This window comes from Pelophylax lessonae, assembly GCF_965119305.1.
Source record: "Pelophylax lessonae genome assembly, chromosome: 12".
In the NCBI taxonomy this organism is placed as follows: domain Eukaryota; kingdom Metazoa; phylum Chordata; class Amphibia; order Anura; family Ranidae; genus Pelophylax; species Pelophylax lessonae.
In genome coordinates, this window is record NC_138779.1 from 18,021,524 (window position 1) to 18,040,945 (window position 19,422).

General features: G+C 44.8%; 1 protein-coding gene across 5 annotated transcripts in view; it reads left to right on the forward strand.

The window, feature by feature from the left end:
- Positions 1 to 2,395: 2,395 nt before the first annotated feature.
- The window catches only part of PER3 (period circadian regulator 3), a 107,674-nt gene continuing 90,647 nt past the window's right edge, over positions 2,396 to 19,422 (forward strand). For all 5 annotated transcript variants that reach the window (XM_082273281.1, XM_082273282.1, XM_082273283.1 and 2 more), the window contains exons 1-3: positions 2,396 to 2,512; positions 15,995 to 16,526; positions 18,544 to 18,695. In XM_082273281.1, the coding sequence (XP_082129407.1) occupies positions 16,237 to 16,526; positions 18,544 to 18,695 (442 nt within the window). In that variant the 5' untranslated portion in view covers positions 2,396 to 2,512; positions 15,995 to 16,236. The remainder of the gene's footprint in view (positions 2,513 to 15,994; positions 16,527 to 18,543; positions 18,696 to 19,422) is intronic.

Here is a 19,422-nt window from a genome sequence, read left to right on the forward strand (position 1 = left end):
GTGATGGGAGCTCAGCATCTGTTTTTAACCAGAAGCCCCCCCCCCCCGACCGCCAATCAGCAGTTATAGTTATTATTCCTGGTGCCAGGTTTATGTTCCCTATAGGTTTACCTTCTTATGGACCTTCCCAGCGCCAAAAATGTAATATTCAGCAGGGTAAGCTCCGCCCTTCACAACAGTCCCAGCAACTCATGTGGCCCCGTGGGAAAATGAATTGCCCACCCCCATAATACAGTTTTGGCAAATCTTAAATGAGATTGTATGAGAATCAGATTGTAGTGTTTATGGCCGCCCTTAAAATCTTAGTGTCCATTCACACTACTGCGACTTGTCAGCCTGACAAGTCGCGGTCCATTGTGTGCTACAGAAACCGTTCTAATAGGAGCGACACAAGTCGCTCCGACTTAGCAAAAGGGTCCTGTACTACTTCGGGGCGACCTGGAGCGACTTGCATGGACTTCATATAATGAATTTCTATGCAAGTCGTGCCAAAGTCGCGGTGCACGTGACTTCACAGGTCACCCCCGAAGTCTAATGACCAGGCCATTTTTTGCACTGCGTTGCTTTAACTGACAATTGCACTGTCCCATATAAAAATTGATGTCCGTATTGCTAACCGCTCCGGCACTTTTTTTTTTTTAACGGACATGGATGACACGTGTGTCATCCGCTCCGTATGTCCGCATATCATCCCATCCGTTTGCGGATGATATGCGGACATAATGTATGTCTATGGGCATTGCGGATGACACCGCTGACATCTGATTTTGCGTCCTTTCAGTTTTTTAAATGGAAGAAAAATGGGGTTCTGTTCCGTTCCAAAAAACGGAACAGAACTGAAAGGAAGAAAGTCGGATGTCAGTGGATGGTATTCCGCTGACATCCGCAATCCCATTGACATGCATTATGTCCGTATATCACCCGCAAACGGATGGGGTGATATACGGATGTACGGAAAGCCCGTGTGAAAGGGGCCTAAGTGACACCAGTGACACCTAAACAGTGATCAGTGCTAAAAAAAAAAAAAAAAAAAAATTCACGGAGTACATTACACTGGCAGGGAAGGGGTTAACTGGGTGCGATCAAAGGGTTAAGTGTACTCCTAGGGAATGCTTTCTAACTGTGGGGGGGGGGGGATGGATGCACTAGAGGAAAACAGAGATCTTGTGTTTCTGCCTAGCAGAAACACGAGATCTCTGTTTTTCTCTGTGACAGAACGGCAGTCTGCATTGTTTGTATAGGCAGATCGCCGAATCGCACAGACAATGCATGTGATTTACAGAGCAGTGCGCTCCAAATCACATGGGATGTCTGACATCTCTATAGTGTGAACCCGCTCTGAAAGAGAAGTATGGGGTTTGACTTTTTTTCAGAATCGTACTTCCCTTAGGTGGATGCAGCATCAGTCCCCCGCTGGCTCGAACACTGAGAACCGAGCAATCAAACACCCCCCAATTGCTCAGCTCTCAGAGCTGTCAACTGTCAATCACCAGCTCTCTGCTCTGCCTCACCCACCCACTCACTCACCTACCCACTCGCCTACCCACTCGCTCACAGGAGTGCTGGGCTGTGGAGGGGGTGGGAGCGGCCGGATTAGGCTCACTGAGCTGAGTGCCGCTGCAGGCATGTGGGCGGATCCCGACTTCATTGTCGCGATCCTTCTCGAGTCTGGACCAGCTCTGGGGTGTCAGCTGACAGCGGGCTTCAGCCTGCTGTCTGCTGAAAATGGGTCACTGGAGTGCAGAACATACTGTCCTCCTGTGATCCACAGAAGTACAGCCAAAGCTTTCCCTGTACTTCTCCTTTTTAATAATACATTTCTCATTTAAAAAAAAAAAAAAAAAACTTGTGAAATATATATATATAATATTTTTTTTTTCTTTGTTCTATAAGTGGATAAGGGGAGTTTTTCTCTTCTGTGTAGTTGCAGGTTTTTGGTAGCTGGGATTGTTGTTTCGGCACCTCTGGGTCACAGTTAGATATTAAAAGGGATTATGTAATCTGTGGAGTATGCTGAGCCCAGACCTCCAAAACTCAGCATGTCCCTGGGGGGAGTGTCAGGGGGCGACATCGTGAGACGCCGGATCGTACCTTCACCATTACATAATTCAGCTGGGAGAACTGGTCCTGTTAGAGGGACCCTGCTACAAAGCAGAGACCGGAGGGGAGCACCTATAATAAGGATAATAATAATCATAGAGGTCTCTGGACAGTCGGGGAATGTGTGCTTCCATCGCAGCCTTCTCACATAGGCTGCTGTACTTCTAAACAGCCACTTGGGAGGTGTGTGGTGTGTTTATATAGCTTGTTAGGCAATTTTAGGCCACTGAGACATAGTGTACAAATCTCTGAGCTTCCTTGTGCCGACCGACCACACCTGGATGTACTGGGTGTACTGGGTGTACTGGGACGCCTCATGGATCCTCCTCCACAAATCACTTATCAGGTCTTCTACTATCCGAGACTTCTTATTCCTTACTGAGCCGGGATAGCTGGAGCATGCATCACCCTGGTAGGGTTCTTTATCTAAATAGCATGCATATGTATGTCTGTCTGTGTGTGTGTGTGTGTGTGTGTGTGTGTGTGTGTGTGTGTGTGTATATATATATATATATATATATATATATATTTTTTTTTTTTTATCTGTGTGTGTGTAATAAATTATATATTTTACATTATTTTATGTGTGTATAATATATATATATATATATATATATATATATATATATTCTTTTATCTGTGTGTGTGTGTGTGTGTGTGTGTGTATGTATGTATATATATATTATTATTTTATCTGTGTGTGTAATAAATTATATATTTTACATTATTTTATGTGTGTGTGTGTGTATATATATATATATATATATATATATATATATATATATATATATATATATATATATATATATATATATATATATATATATATATATATATATATATTCTTTTATCTGTGTGTGTGTGTGTGTGTGTGTATGTATATATATATTATTATTTTATCTGTGTGTGTAATAAATTATATATTTTACATTATTTTATGTGGTGTGTGTATGTATGTATGTATGTATGTATGTATGTATATATATATATATATATATATATATATATATATATATATATATATATATATATATATACATACACACACATAAAATAATGTAAAATATATAATTTATTACACACACAGATAAAATAATTATATATATATATATATATATATATGTATATATATGTGTATTATTCATATATTTTTTGAATATTACTTTTATATATTGTATGGTTGTTGTTTTATTTTTTTAACTAGATTATTGTATGTGTATATTTATAATATATTTTTTAAATATTTTAATATACGGTATATTATATGTGGATATTGTTATATATTTTTTAAATATTCATTTTTATATATTATATATACTGTATCGGTATAATGTAAAATATTACTTACAGTGTATATCTATTATTATTATTATTATTATTATTTTTATATATATATATATATATATATATATATATATATATATATATATATATATATATAAATTATAGAACAATATATCATAATATATTAAATATGGCATTTGTATTATTATTTTTAATCTATATTATATACTGTATGTATAGGATTATTATATTGGTTGTCTTTTAATATATATACAGTAAAATATATATACTGTATGTATATTTATATATTATTTTTTAAACATTAATTATATATATATATATATATATATATATATATATATATATATATATATATATATATATATATATATATATATATATATATATATATATATATATAATTTCATTTTTTTTTCTTTTTTAATTTCATTTTTTTTTTCTTTTTTATCTTGAGTATACCTTTGCATATAATGCAGACGATTGTGTGAAGTGGTTTGGCAATTACTGTGCTGCTGACTTTTACACTTTGTGAATGGCAGTGAGTCATTTACTTGAATTTGCCTTCTAGGAAACCAGAGAGCTATCTGTTTCTCTCTGCCAGAGAGAATAAACACAAAACAGTTAAGCTTATTAAAAAAAAAAATGGCTTTACTAATGTGAAAAATATTTGCAGAGTTACAAATCGCCATATTTTATCTAATGGTTATTTCCTATGATTGGAAGTACCATCTCATGACCAAAATGTGATATTTTTCCTGAAATACCTTAATTGGGAAAATCCGGCTTTATGCTCACTAGATGGCGCTAACGATCATAGGGAATAATCATGTTTGACAAAACGTGATTTTTCATTGCTGCTGTGCAAATGTTTGTCCCATTCATACAGCAAATATTTTTATAGGAAGATCCCTAAGTGCGCCTTTTAAACTCCTTCTAAGGAGCAGCCTGCCCAAAGGTACTGTAGTGAGCCGAGGCATCTTTATAATGGTGGGGGTAGGTGAATGAGCCCCTGGGCATGGCGGGGGTAGGTAGATGAGCCCCTGGGCATGGCGGGGGTAGGTGGATGAGCCCCTGGGCATGGCGGGGGTAGGTGGATGAGCCCCTGGGCATGGCGGGGGTAGGTGGATGAGCCATTGGGCATGGCGGGGGTAGGTGGATGAGCCATTGGGCATGGCGGGGGTAGGTGGATGAGCCCCTGGGCATGGCGGGGGTAGGTGGATGAGCCCCTGGGGCATGGCGGGGGTAGGTGGATGAGCCCCTGGGCATGGTGGGGGTAGGTGGATGAGCCCCTGGGGCATGGCGGGGGTAGGTGGATGAGCCCCTGGGCATGGCGGGGGTAGGTGGATGAGCCCCTGGGGCATGGTGGGGGTAGGTGGATGAGCCCCTGGGGCATGGTGGGGGTAGGTGGATGAGCCCCTGGGGCATGGTGGGGGTAGGTGAATGAGCCCCTGGGGCATGGTGGGGGTAGGTGGATGAGCCCCTGGGCATGGTGGGGGTAGGTGGATGAGCCCCCTGGCATGGTGGGGGTAGGCGGATGAGCCCCCTGGGCACAATCTATGACCAATAGAAGGTGTGAGAGTTATTGAACATCAGATTTGTGCTCCTTTATGAGAAATATTTGTTTTGCATCGCTAATGGTTGTGGCTGATTTCGAAGGGGTTTTAAATGTGACATTCATTTTTCTTTGAGCTGCTGTAATGTAGCCCGGCTTTCCACAGCGGTGTCATTATCTGGGATTTATAGATGTTGGCGTAGGTGAGCAGTGCCGATTTCTTGGCACAGGGGATCAGACTTTAGATGGCTGATTCCTGGAGAGCACCCGCCGCTTACTGAGAGCTTTACTTGTTCATTGTACAGCAGAGCTTAGTCTGGAGAGTTCATCTCAGATCCTGTAAGGGAAGACGTAAATTGTTTCAGAGCGGAAACGTTTGTCATTTTATTTGTGACGTCGATAGCTACAAATCCAAAGCGTGGCTTTTAGTCTACATGAACTTCTCAAACCATCTCTTCCTTTTATTTTTTCTTTAAAAGCTGAACACCAGGCAGATATAAGACACAAACTACGCTTTGTAATTGCAAATACTTTTTTTATTTTTTAATGCTTGTATTATTTAAATCAGTACACAGAACCAATCAGTTCATGCGCTGAAAGCATCATGCTGATAGGAGGAGAGAGCAGGATGAGGGAGAGATGAGCTCATCACTGTGCTGCTTCTCTTCTCACTGTCCAGTCACAAGTTTGGGGGGGCACTAGTCAAGGAGTTGCATCAGACTGAAGACATCTGGGAGCAGAAACAATGTATTGCAGATGTCAATATCAACATTCAAAATCGTTGAATTGTAGGTGAATGTTGATGAAAAATGTAAAGTATGTTTCAAGCCGCATTTTTGTGGTCAGTGGGAATAATATCCTCCTTATAATGGTGGTCGGTTGGAATATACCCTCCTTACAATGGTTGGTCGGTGGGAATAATACCCTCCTTACCATGGTGGTCAGTGGGAATAATACCCTCCTTACCATGGTGGTCAGTGGGAATAATACCCTCCTTACCATGGTGGTCGGTTGGAATATACCCTCCTTACCATGGTGGTCGGTGGGAATAATACCCTTCTTACAATGGCTGGTCGGTGGGAATAATACCCTCCTTACCATGGTGGTCGGTGGGAATAATACCCTTCTTACAATGGCTGGTCGGTGGGAATAATACCCTCCTTACCATGGTGGTCGGTGGGAATAATACCCTCCTTACCATAGTAGTCGGTGGGAATAATACCCTTCTTACAGTGGTTGTTCAGTGGGAACAATACCCTCCTTACAATGGCTGGTCGGTGGGAATAATACCCTCCTTACAATGATTGGTCGGTGGGAATAATACCCTCCTTATAATGGATGGTCAGGTGGGAATAATACCCTCCTTACCATGGTTGGTCGGTGGGAGTAATACCCTCCTTACAATGGCTGGTCGGTGGGAATAATTCCCTCCTTACAATGGCTGGTCAGCGGGAATAATACCCTCCTTACCATGGTGGTCGGTGGGAATAATACCCTTCTTACAATGGTTGTTCAGTGGGAACAATACCCTCCTTACAATGGCTGGTCGGTGGGAATAATACCCTCCTTTACAATGATTGGGCGGTGGGAATAATACCCTCCTTACAATGATTGGTCGGTGGGAATAATACCCTCCTTATAATGGATGGTCAGGTGGGAATAATACCCTCCTTACCATGGCGGTCGGTGGGAGTAATACCCTCCTTACTATGGCGGTCGGTGGGAATAATACCCTCCTTATAATGGATGGTCAGGTGGGAATAATACCCTCCTTATAATGGATGGTCAGGTGGGAATAATACCCTCCTTACCATGGTTGGTCGGTGGGAATAATACCCTCCTTACCATGGTTGGTCGGTGGGAATAATACCCTCCTTACCATGGCGGTCGGTGGGAGTAATACCCTCCTTACCATGGCGGTCGGTGGGAATAATACCCTCCTTACCATGGTGGTCGGTGGGAATAATACCCTCCTTACAATGATTGGTCGGTGGGAATAATACCCTCCTTATAATGGATGGTCAGGTGGGAATAATACCCTCCTTACCATGGTTGGTCGGTGGGAGTAATACCCTCCTTACAATGGCTGGTCGGTGGGAATAATTCCCTCCTTACAATGGCTGGTCAGCGGGAATAATACCCTCCTTACCATGGTGGTCGGTGGGAATAATACCCTTCTTACAATGGTTGTTCAGTGGGAACAATACCCTCCTTACAATGGCTGGTCGGTGGGAATAATACCCTCCTTTACAATGATTGGGCGGTGGGAATAATACCCTCCTTACAATGATTGGTCGGTGGGAATAATACCCTCCTTATAATGGATGGTCAGGTGGGAATAATACCCTCCTTACCATGGCGGTCGGTGGGAGTAATACCCTCCTTACTATGGCGGTCGGTGGGAATAATACCCTCCTTATAATGGATGGTCAGGTGGGAATAATACCCTCCTTATAATGGATGGTCAGGTGGGAATAATACCCTCCTTACCATGGTTGGTCGGTGGGAATAATACCCTCCTTACCATGGTTGGTCGGTGGGAATAATACCCTCCTTACCATGGCGGTCGGTGGGAGTAATACCCTCCTTACCATGGCGGTCGGTGGGAATAATACCCTCCTTACCATGGCGGTCGGTGGGAGTAATACCCTCCTTACCATGATGGTAAGAATGCCACCCTTTCAGGTAGATAAAGATAATTAATGGGCATCATGCTGTTGGCTCTGCTCAGTGGTGTTGGTCCTGGAACTATAGAGGCCTTTTCAGATTGCAGGACAATTGGTCACAGCCCCTTGGTCAAGAACCCCCTAGCAACCTCTGGAGGAACCCTAGGGTTCCATGGAACACTGGTTGAGAATAACTGACCCTTAAAAACTAACCAAAACTTATTTGAAACGACTTTATCTTTTTACAGATTCAGCATATTTTGATTTCCTTTCATACCGCTGAATCTAATAGGCGTGAACATTTGCCATAAACTCAGCAGCTGCTGCCAACTTTGTGTTCCAGGTCATGGATTACATAATGCTGCTCCTGTCTCCGCCTGCGGCATTGAACACTTTGTTCAGCTGTGTTTTCTATGTTCTGACTGCCACCTACAAATATTCCGGAAGGATAATAGAAGAACACGTGGATGGGTGGTGGCATGTCTTCTGTACATCCATGCATTCATGTGGGCTGTCTGGAACGGTGTGTTCCTTGTCGGTGTAGGTACAGGCAGTACAGTTTCGGAATCATGTCAGACATTTGTAAAGGTTATACTGTATAGATATTTATAGTCTGCCCTTTCTGAACCCAGTGTGAGCTAAAGGCCAATAGTAACTCTTCTATACTATATTTATTACATTGTATCAGCTTGTGTCTGTGAAATGGCTCACCATGCATCTACATGGAGGCAGCTGTATTTACTCTTTGTAAATAATTCCTTTACTTCATGCTTAAAATGATACTAAACAGAGAAGTGATAATTGCCATAATAATTCATTTAAATCCTGTATATCATGTCAATGGTTTTTTTTTTGTTTTTTTTGTTTTTTTTTGTTTTTTTTTGTTTTGTGTTTGTTTTTTTTGTTGTTGTTTTGTTTTCCTTTTAGGCCCGGTTCACACTTATGCGATGCGGGAAGGCTGCGAATCCGCAGCCTGTTCCCGCATCGCACACGCACCCCCGGCAGTTCACACTGCCATATGCAATACGCTGGGGGTGTCAATGTAATCTTAACGACACCCCCAGTTTGATGGCATATCGCAGTGCGATCTTGCAGTTCACACAGGATCGGATCGCACAAGTGTGAACCGCTGTGCGATCCGATCCTGATGCGGCTGAAAAAATGCCTCCTGTGCGTCTTTCGTGCGGGTGCAGTGCGAATTTAGCCATACAAATTGTATGGCTGAATTCGCACTGCACATCCGATCGCATGTAATGAAGGAGCAGTGCGCTCCGATATTACATGCGATCGCCGCACACGCTATAGTGTGAACCGGCACTTAGAGCCGGTCCACACTAGCGCGACTTGTCAGCCTGACAAGTCGCACTCCCTTGCGGTCCATTGACAGCTACAGGACCCGTTCTAATAGGAGTGACACAAGTCGCTCCTACTTAGAAAAAGGGTCCTGTACTACTTCGGGGCGACCTCGGAGCGACTTGCATAGACTTCCATTATGTGAAGTCCCTGCAAGTCGCTCCGAAGTCGTGGTGCATGGGAATGCACAAGTCGTCCCCGAAGTGGTATAGAGTTGTGTCGCCCAGTGTGAACCGACTCTTAGAGTCGGTTCACACTATGGCATGGGTGTCCAACCTTTTGGCTTCTCTGGGCCACATTGAGTGTAGAGAAATTTTCTCGGCCACATACAAAATATATACTATAGTTAAGGTATATAAGTAATAAAACGCAGCTGCGCCCTTCCCGTGCAGCCACATACCAACCCCCCCCCCCCCCCCCGTCCCAGCACTAATTTAACACAACTAGTGGATGATCCCCACCAAGGCTGCCTCTGTGGCTGTGCCCCCGACTCGACTTCCTTCCTCCCCAGCAAAAAATAAATAAAAAATTGTCAGGGGACAGTGGGCCGCATTGCCTGCGGTTCTGGGCCGCAGGTTGGACATACCTGCACTATGGGGTGACACGACTTCGGGGTCAACCAGTGAAGTCGCCGTGCACCGCGACTTCTGAGCGACTTGCACGGACTTCACATAATGGAAGTCAATGCAAGTCGCTCCGACTTCGGTCAAAAGTAGTGCAGGAACCTTTTTCTAAGTCGGAGCGACTTGAGTTGCTCCTATTAGAACAGTTCCAATTGCACTGAATGGACAGCGACTTGTATGTGTGTGTATGTATATGTGTATATATATATATATATATATATATATATAATACAGTGTGTGTATGTATATAATTTTTTTTTACTTAAGTGTGTGTGTGTGTGTATATATATATATATATATATACATATATACAGTAAAACCTTGGATTGCGAGCATAATTCGTTCCGGAAGCATGCTTGTAATCCAAAGCACTCTTATATCAAAGCGAATTTCCCCATAAGAAATAATGGAAACTCAGATGATTCGTTCCACAACCATTTATTCATAAGTCTTTCAGTTTATAGTCTATATAAAAAGATTATAGCATTACGATAGGTTATATAACCATAAAATGTCCATCCACAAATGGCCGCTTTCACAAGGGGATTAGAAGCAAAATCCAGCAGGAGCTACAGAGTATCAAAGGGAAGAGAGGCGCCTCTAAGTGTAGCAATATGGTTCCATTTAATGAAGGTACAACATTTAGCAACTCACATGGTTGATGAATAAAACAGGCACATCTAAGTATGCAGGCATCCGGGGTAAAGCTGTCCACATAGACCATCTTCTGCACCGCCGGCTGCCAGTCTGTAATCCTGACCGGGAAGACCACCCTGCAGTAAAGCGATATGAAAGCGAGGGGCAGCATGGAAGGGATGACGTAGATGGCGGTGAGGAGGATGATCTATGTGGACAGCTTTACCCCGGATGCCTGCATCCTTAGATGTGCCTGTTCCAATCATCAACCATGTGAGTTGCTAAATGTTGAACCTTCATTAAATGTAACCATATTGCTACACTTAGAGGCGCCTCTCTTCTCTTTTATACTCAGCTGTGACTTGAGGCTACTTGTATATCAAGACATCGCTTGTATATCAATTCAAAATTTATTTGAAAATTTTGCTTGTCTTGCAAAGCGCTCTTAAACCAAGTTACTCTCAAACCAAGGTTTTACTGTATATATATGTATGTGTTTTTTTTTTAAACCCTCCTCTGTAACTTGTACCTATAGATGATCCTATGATGAGGCTTACCTATAGGTACTGTAAATATCTCCTAAACATGTACCGTTTAGGAGATATTTACCTTACATGCATCCAGTGACATCACTGGCGCATGCGTTCCTTCAGAGCCCCGTGCCGTGACCGTCGGCTCCCACGTGCATGCGCAGTAGTGATGTAATCGCGGGTCCGGCCAATCAGATGGCCGGATGCCGCGATCCCGGAAGATGGGCGACTGAACATGTCGCCCGTCATACAGGTAAGCGGGCGGCATGGCGGGGGCTCGTTCTAAGGTAAGTATTTCATAATGAGCTAGTAGGCGATGCATACTAGCTCATTATGTGTTTCTCCTTCAGGCTCGGTTCACATATATGCGATGCGGGAAGGCTGCGAATTCGCAGCCTGTTCCCGCATCGCACACGCACCCCCGGCAGTTCACACTGCCATATGCGATACGCTGGGGGTGTCAATGTAATCTTAACGACACCCCCAGTTTGATCGCATATCGCAGTGCGATCTTTACAGTTCGCACAGAATCGGATCGCACAAGTGTGAACCACTGTGCGATCCGATCCTGATGCGGCTGCAAAAATGCCTCCTGTGCGTGTTTGCTGCGGGAGCGATGCGAATTTAGCCATACAGTTTGTATGGCTAAACTCGCACCGCACAGCTGATCGCATGTAATGAAGGAGCAGTGCGCTCCGACATTACATGCGAACCCCGCACACGCACAAGTGTGAACCGGGGCTCAGTGCCGGTTCACATTCTTGCGGCTGCGGCGATCGCATGTAATGTCGGAGCGCACTGCTCCTTCATTACATGCGATCGGCTGTGCGGTGCGAGTTCAGCCATATACTTTGTATGGCTAAATTCGCACTGTATCCGCACCAAAGTCGCACAGGACCCTTTTTTTCAGCCGCATTAGGATCGGATCGCACAGTGGTTCACACTTGTGCGATCCGATTCTGTGCGAACTGTAAAGATCGCACTGCGATATGCGATCAAACTGGGGGTGTTGTTAATATTTCATTGACACCCCCAGCGTATCACATATGGCAGTTTGAACTGCCAGGGGTGCGTTTGCGATGCGGGAACACGCTGCATATTCACAGCGTTCCCGCATTCAAGTTGGGGAAAAAAAATAAAAATTTTGAATGAATTTACAACCTCTTTAAAATTGTCTTTTTTGTTTATAGCGCAAAAAACAGGGTGATCAAATACACCCAAAGGAAAGCTTGTTTTGTGGGGGGGGGGGGGGGGAATGACATTTAATGTGGGTACAGCGCTGCATGACCGTGCGATTGGCAGTTAAAGTAACGAAGTTTTGCAAGAAATGGCCTGGTCGTGAAGGTGGGTAAATCTTCAAGGCAAGTGATTGAACAAAAAAAAAAAAAAATGTTTTTGTTCAAAGAACCTTTTTTCCTCATTCTTGCATTGTTGGAGGGGTTGTATTACGTTTTTTTTATTTTTAATTCCTTGTTATGAAACGTGACCTGCCGTGTTCTCAGTACTCGGTGAACTCCAGGCTGCTCGGTCACATGGACTGCAGTGTGCGGCGGTGTTGTTGTCAGTACAATGTGTAGAACATGCCTCCCATGTACAGTATGTTCAGCCATGGGGTGTGTCGGGCAGGAATTTATTCTCTGTACTGTACGTGTTTCATTGTCTCTAGTACAGTACTGACAGGTGATGTCATCTAATTGCCTTCTAGTTTTCATTTTTTTATTTTTATTTTATTACCCCTCTTGATGATCTCATTGCTCTGTAAAAGCCTTGCTGCAGCTTCTCTGTTTGTATTCCGGCAGAAGTGGGCATTATTTCTCTACAAACATGATCATTAATCACGGCCCCCCTTGCTTTCATTCTCCCACGCGTTTTGCATTGCTTTCATTGAACACATGTAGGGAGGGGGGAAATACAACTATAGCGCTGGGCCTACGTGCAGCGATCAAAATTGCTGTAAATGATAACTCTCCGATTTACTAAATAAAGAATCATTCAGAAACCGGCTGCTGCTGCTTGATGCCTTTTTAGAAGTTTAATAATGGTAACAATTATATTCATTAAGCTTTGTTAGCTTCTTTTTTTGTTTCCCTGCTAGACTTTGACGTCACGGCACCACCATTAGAGATGACAGTCTGCCCGCCCGGAGAAAGCTGGGTCTTAGCAGATGTTTCTGTATTTTGGCATTGTGCAAACAGTATGGCTGCTTTAAAGAGAACTAGTCATGTTTCAGGGCTTAAAGTGATTGTAAAGTCTTTTTTTTTCTTCTACTATAAAAATAACAAACCTATTACTGCCGGTTCAGGTGGTCCAGGTGAAGTAGTAGAATGATTGTCATTGGATATCCCGTAGCTCTCCTCGCACGCGGGCAGACAGTTGCCGGATATGCCTCATTCATCATCTCATTTTCATTACACAGCAGAAGGGTGGTAATGCTATTTAAGCAGTTTATTATGACCGGCAAATCTCAGGGCAGCGTAAAGCTACATCTGCGTCTTCTAATCGTGATCCTCTGAGGCTCAGTGTCAGTAATCGCTTCCTGCGCAGGTTGGACGTGGGAATATTCTTACATAATAACAGCGAGGGGGGGGTAGGGAGATGAAGCAAGGACCTGTGCTATGAATGACTCTAAGCTGCCGCAGATGTCTTCTGTACAGGCGGGTCACTCGGTTCACACTCAGATGGAGATATGAATGAACGAAGAGCTGCTGATAAGAGAATTCTGCTGGCCGCTAGAAACGTTTTGGAAACTTCTCATGAATGTGAGATGTTTGCAGCAGCGTGTGTTGGGGAAGAAAGTACCGGCAATGTACATTTTCAGGAGATAAAGTCCATATCAGGAACACTGGCAACTAAACTCCAGCCCTGATGAAGGGGGACTTCTTAACCCCTGAAATGCATTGGCTACCATTTTTCTACTGGTGGTGACTTAAGTTCAATGTCAAGAAGAAGGGTTCTTCCGTTCATGTTTTGTAGTTGGTAAGGTTGAATAAAGACACCAGTCAACGTGTGTGTGCGTGCGAGCGCACGTGCACATTTATATCAATAGCAATTCCTATATCCCTGTATATTGTGTTCACTAAGATGCAAATCTAAGAGTTTTTTTTTAAATTATGAACACCACTAATTGTGAAAGGGAGTTCCACATCCATACCACTCTGACAGTAAAGCACTCTCTACACAGTTTCATCACTTAGTCTCTGGAATATTTTACCCCCTACATGAGCAGGGCATGTTTTACAATTCAGCACTGCGCTACTTTTTTTTTTTTTTTTAATTTCCATGAGGTATGGAAAAACCTCATGTGGGGCACAGAGGCCTTGCTTTACCTCCTCCTATGCATCCTATGCATGCCACCTGCTGTCCCATCATCTAACGAGGTTCCTCTCTAATGGAGAATTTCCATCGGATAGTGGGACTATTGGAGCCAAGTCATTGTCTCTGGCTGTTATATGTAGTGCATGTTTTGGTCCCTCTACTTCCTTTTGAATCATAATATTTTTAATGTTTATGGCCCGAAGTATACTTTGCCATATACAGGCATACCCCATTTTATGTACACTCACGAGTATTGACACAGCTTGGCTAGCTTGACATGGCAATTTTCCCGGTTTTTAACATTGGTATCTATGGGAAATCTTGTTCAGCTTGGTAAGGCACTGCTCCCTGTCTAACATTGGCATCTATGGGAAATCTTGGTCAGCTTGGTAAGGCACTGCTCCCTGTCTAACATTGGCGTCAATGGAAAATCTTGGTAAGGCACTGCTCCCTGTCTAACATTGGCGTCAATGGAAAATCTTGGTAAGGCACTGCTCCCTGTCTAACATTGGTGTCAATGGAAAATCTTGGTAAGGGACTGCTCCCTGTCTAACATTGGCGTCTATGGGAAATCTTGGTAAGGCACTGCTCCCTGTCTAACATTGGCGTCAATGGAAAATCTTGGTAAGGGACTGCTCCCTGTCTAACATTGGCGTCTATGGGAAATCTTGGTAAGGGACTGCTCCCTGTCTAACATTGGCGTCAATGGAAAATCTTGGTAAGGCACTGCTCCCTGTCTAACATTGGCGTCTATGGGAAATCTTGGTAAGGCACTGCTCCCTGTCTAACATTGGCGTCTATGGGAAATCTTGGCAAGGGACTGCTCCCTGTCTAACATTGGCGTCAATGGAAAATCTTGGTAAGGGACTGCTCCCTGTCTAACATTGGCGTCAATGGAAAATCTTGGTAAGGGACTGCTCCCTGTCTAACATTGGCGTCTATGGGAAATCTTGGTAAGGGACTGCTCCCTGTCTAACATTGGCGTCAATGGAAAATCTTGGTAAGGCACTGCTCCCTGTCTAACATTGGCGTCAATGGAAAATCTTGGTAAGGGACTGCTCCCTGTCTAACATTGGCGTCTATGGGAAATCTTGGTAAGGCACTGCTCCCTGTCTAACATTGGCGTCAATGGAAAATCTTGGCAAGGGACTGCTCCCTGTCTAACATTGGCGTCAATGGAAAATCTTGGTAAGGGACTGCTCCCTGTCTAACATTGGCGTCAATGGAAAATCTTGGTAAGGCACTGCTCCCTGTCTAACATTGGCGTCTATGGGAAAATCTTGGTAAGGCACTGCTCCCTGTCTAACATTGGCGTCAATGGAAAATCTTGGTAAGGCACTGCTCCCTGTCTAACATTGGCGTCTATGGGAAAATCTTGGTAAGGCACTGCTCCCTGTCTAACATTGGCGTCAATGGAAAATCTTGGTAAGGCACTGCTCCCTGTCTAACATTGGCGTCAATGGAAAATCTTGGTAAGGCACTGCTCCCTGTCTAACATTGGCGTCTATGGGAAATCTTGGTCAGCCTGACATGGCACTGCTCCTGAACCATAAGTGACAGGGACACCAAACTTAGGGAGCACCAAAAGGGAACCCAGGACTACAACATATCCTATTTTGTGTCCGGCCAGCTTGCCTAGGTAATCTACCATGTCATAGTCCTGGTTCCCCTAATGTGCTCCCCAAGTTTGGTGTTCTTGTTACTTATGGTTTGGGAGCAGTGCCATGTCCAACTGACCAAGATTTCCTATAGAGTTAGTGTATTTACATACATTGAGAAGTGAAAAAGGTATTGCTTCACTTTATGTACATTTTTCGTTTTACATACATGCTCTGGTCCCATTGTATACCTAAAAATGGGGTATGCCTGTATGAACTTTTTAAATTAACGGTTGTTTGTTTTCTCTTCCTGTAGGTAGTAAGCAACAATTCTATGAACATTTATCGGAGTGTTAGCGTGCTGCTGGAGCTCACAAATGCCACAAGTGTGGATTTCTCCTTGGAATCATTCTTCACCATCTGGGATCTGTGAACAACCAGAAGCCCATTTACAAACGAGAATTGCCCTTAGGATCATCATACCAACACAACCATCTACCCCCCGTGTTTAATGCTATGCTAAGCCTGGTTTCTGTCTTGTAAATCATCACCGCAATCATGAGCACAGAGCCACAGGTTGAAGGCTTGATCCAAACCAGTGAGGATTGGTCCACAGCAGCAAGGACGGAAGAGGAAAGCTCTCCAGGAAAGACGTTTAGTTGTGAAACGCCCGAGGAGCACCATGATGACATGGAGATGCACTCCAGTGGCTCAAATGGTATTGACTCCAGCGGTAATTACTGTAATGGGCATGAGTCTAGTGGAACTGATTCCCTTGGCAACAAACCCAGGAGTTTAAATTGTACTTTCCGGAGACCCAGCAAGTCCACCGGCAGCAGCAATAACAGGTAATGCTTTCATTGGTGCGTTTTGTTTGAAAGGCCAGGGAAATTTTATTTCTGATGTGCTATGGCTACATACCGTATTTATCGGCGTATAACACGCACCTCACATTTAGGAGGGAAATTTTAGGAAAAAATTTTAAATAAACAGCATTGAACTCCGAACTATTTTTTTAAATCAAATGCAGTCTTACCTGTGCCCATGAATGCAGCCTCATCAGCGCAGTGTCCATAAATGCAGCCTCGCCAGCGCCAGTGTCCACCAATGCAGCCTCGCCAGTGCCAGTGTCCACCAATGCAGCCTCGCCAGCGCCAGTGTCCACCAATGCAGCCTCGCCAGCGCCAGTGTTCCCAATGCAGCCTCGCCAGCGCCAGTGTCCCCAATGCAGCCTCGCCAGCGCCAGTGTCCCCAATGCAGCCTCGCCAGCGCCAGTGTCCCCAATGCAGCCTCGCCAGCGCCAGTGTCCCCCAATGCAGCCTCGCCAGCGCCAGTGTCCACCAATGCAGCCTCGCCAGCGCCAGTGTCCCCAATGCAGCCTCGCCAGCGCCAGTGTCCCCAATGCAGCCTCGCCAGTGTCCCCAATGCAGCCTCGCCAGTGTCCCCAATGCAGCCTCGCCAGCGCCAGTGTCCCCAATGCAGCCTCGCCAGCGCCAGTGTCCCCAATGCAGCCTCGCCAGCGCCAGTGTCCCCAATGCAGCCTCGCCAGCGCCAGTGTCCCCAATGCAGCCTCGCCAGCGCCAGTGTCCCCAATGCAGCCTCGCCAGCGCCATTACATTGCATTACATTACTTTTTTAAAAAAAGCCGGGCAGCTCTGAGGCAGAGGGGGGCGGGCCGTGCGAGGAGAAGCGAGTACGAGCCGCCGCTGTCATCTGCCGTCCCAGCGCCTATGATAGACGTCACACGTCCCGTGTCCCGGCATTGGGCCACTGTGCTGTCTATCATAGGAGGCAGGACTTCCTATGACAGCAGCCACTCGTCCTTCCTTCTGCTCCGCCTGGCCCACCCCCCTCCTCTTCCTCTCAGCGCTCCCCCCCCCTTTTTTTTTTTTTTTTTACTATATCAGCGTATAATACGCACTGGTGCTTTGCCCTCCATTTTTAGGAGGAAAAAGTGCGTGTTATGCGCCGATAAATAAGGTATATTACAAACCATTGGCCACTGCCCCCAGCTACAACTGGCCTTCGCAGGGAGCACATGAAAGGGCGGCACATGTCAAACCCAAAGAAAATTCCCAGCTCAACTTACCAACTAGTCTCAAACCAACCGAATTGTCCTGTCTAACAATGTGCCTTAAAAACAGGGGTTTTGCACACATTTGCAAATACATGCGTAAGCTACGGAGCCTCCCCAACAGCACCCTAGTATTATCTGAAGTCCTAACTCCAAATTTTTGAGTAGAAGTACCTGCATTATAATGGATAGATAGAGGGCAGGTGAGCCTTGGGGGGGGAACCCACCCTTCCCTAAAGGCACAGGGGTTCACTGGACACCCAGTATTTTAGCACAATGGCAGCAAAGATGTGCAGTGCATCCCCCTCACAAGTAATCCAACAGTACAAATGGCCACTGCCCCACCTATACAAATGGCCACTGCCCCCACCTATAACTGGCCTTCGCAGTAAGGAGCACATGGAAGGGCGACCCATGTCACATGAGACTAACAAAAGTTCCCAGCTCGACTTACCAACCAAATTGTCCCATCTAATAGTATGCGTTAAAACAGGGGTTTAGTTTGCAAATACATGCGTAAGCTCCACAGCACCCCAGTATTATGTGGCTACATACATGGGCTGTTTTTGGGCACAGTGTTGAAAATTAATTTATCAGGGTTTGTGGGAAGACGGCCTTTGCAGTGGTGGTCCGAATGTCACCAATTTTCCCAATGGAAAGTGAAAGTTCACATTTGACAAGGGGCCCTTTTTTTCCATTAACTGATGTATATCTTCATCGTTTTGCAAGAAATGGGAAATTGTTGTGCATAGCAATAAATTAAACTGACTTTTTTTCTTTCAACCCCAAAGTGAACAAATGGAAAGGACTCGCTCTCACAAAGAGCTAATGAGTATGGTGCAGGAAATGAAACGGCGCCTTCCTTCAGAAAAGCTGAACCGCAGCAAACCCAGTACAGTGGATGCGTTGAACTACGCCCTAAAATGTGTCCGGCAAGTGCAAGGTGAGAATAGCAAATTGATTGCCCTCCTAAGCGCCGGTTCACACTACCGCGACGCTACTTCCCGGGGCGACCTCCGAGATCGCGGTGCGAGCAGCGCGCCGCGACCTCGGAGCAGCCGCCACGGACTTCATAACATTGAAGTCTATGGCGGTCGCCTCCTGGTCGCCCCAAAGAAGCTCCGGACCCTTTTTCTAGGTCGGAGCGACTTGTGTCGCTCCTATTAGAACGGGTCCGCAGCTTCCCTATAGGAGGCGACCTGTGAGGTGACCAGGTCAGTCTCACAGGTCGCCCTAGTGTGAACCGAGGCTAAAAGATTATTTGTTATTGTTTTTTGAGGAAAAAGTGAGTCTATGGGGTTGACTGACCCAAACTAGAGAGTGCAAAGGGGTAGCCAATCAGCTTCTAACTTCAGCTTGTTCAATTAAGCTTTTATGAAAAAAAACCTGGAAACTGATTGGTTTCTATGCAGATCTGCACCAGGTATTCTCCAGTTTTAGTAAATCAACCCCAGTGTGTCCCAATTCTCCTCTTATATGGTGGAATCCGTGCTAGGGACCATCAAATGAGTATCTGTATATAACATATGGCTTCAGTGAAGTTTCGATAAGCATTACAATTAAGGCTCGGTTCACACTACATCGCTCCGACTTAGGGGGCGACCTGTGAAGTCGCGTGCAGCACGTCTTCGGCGCGTCTTGCACGGACTTCATAAAATTAATGTCTATGC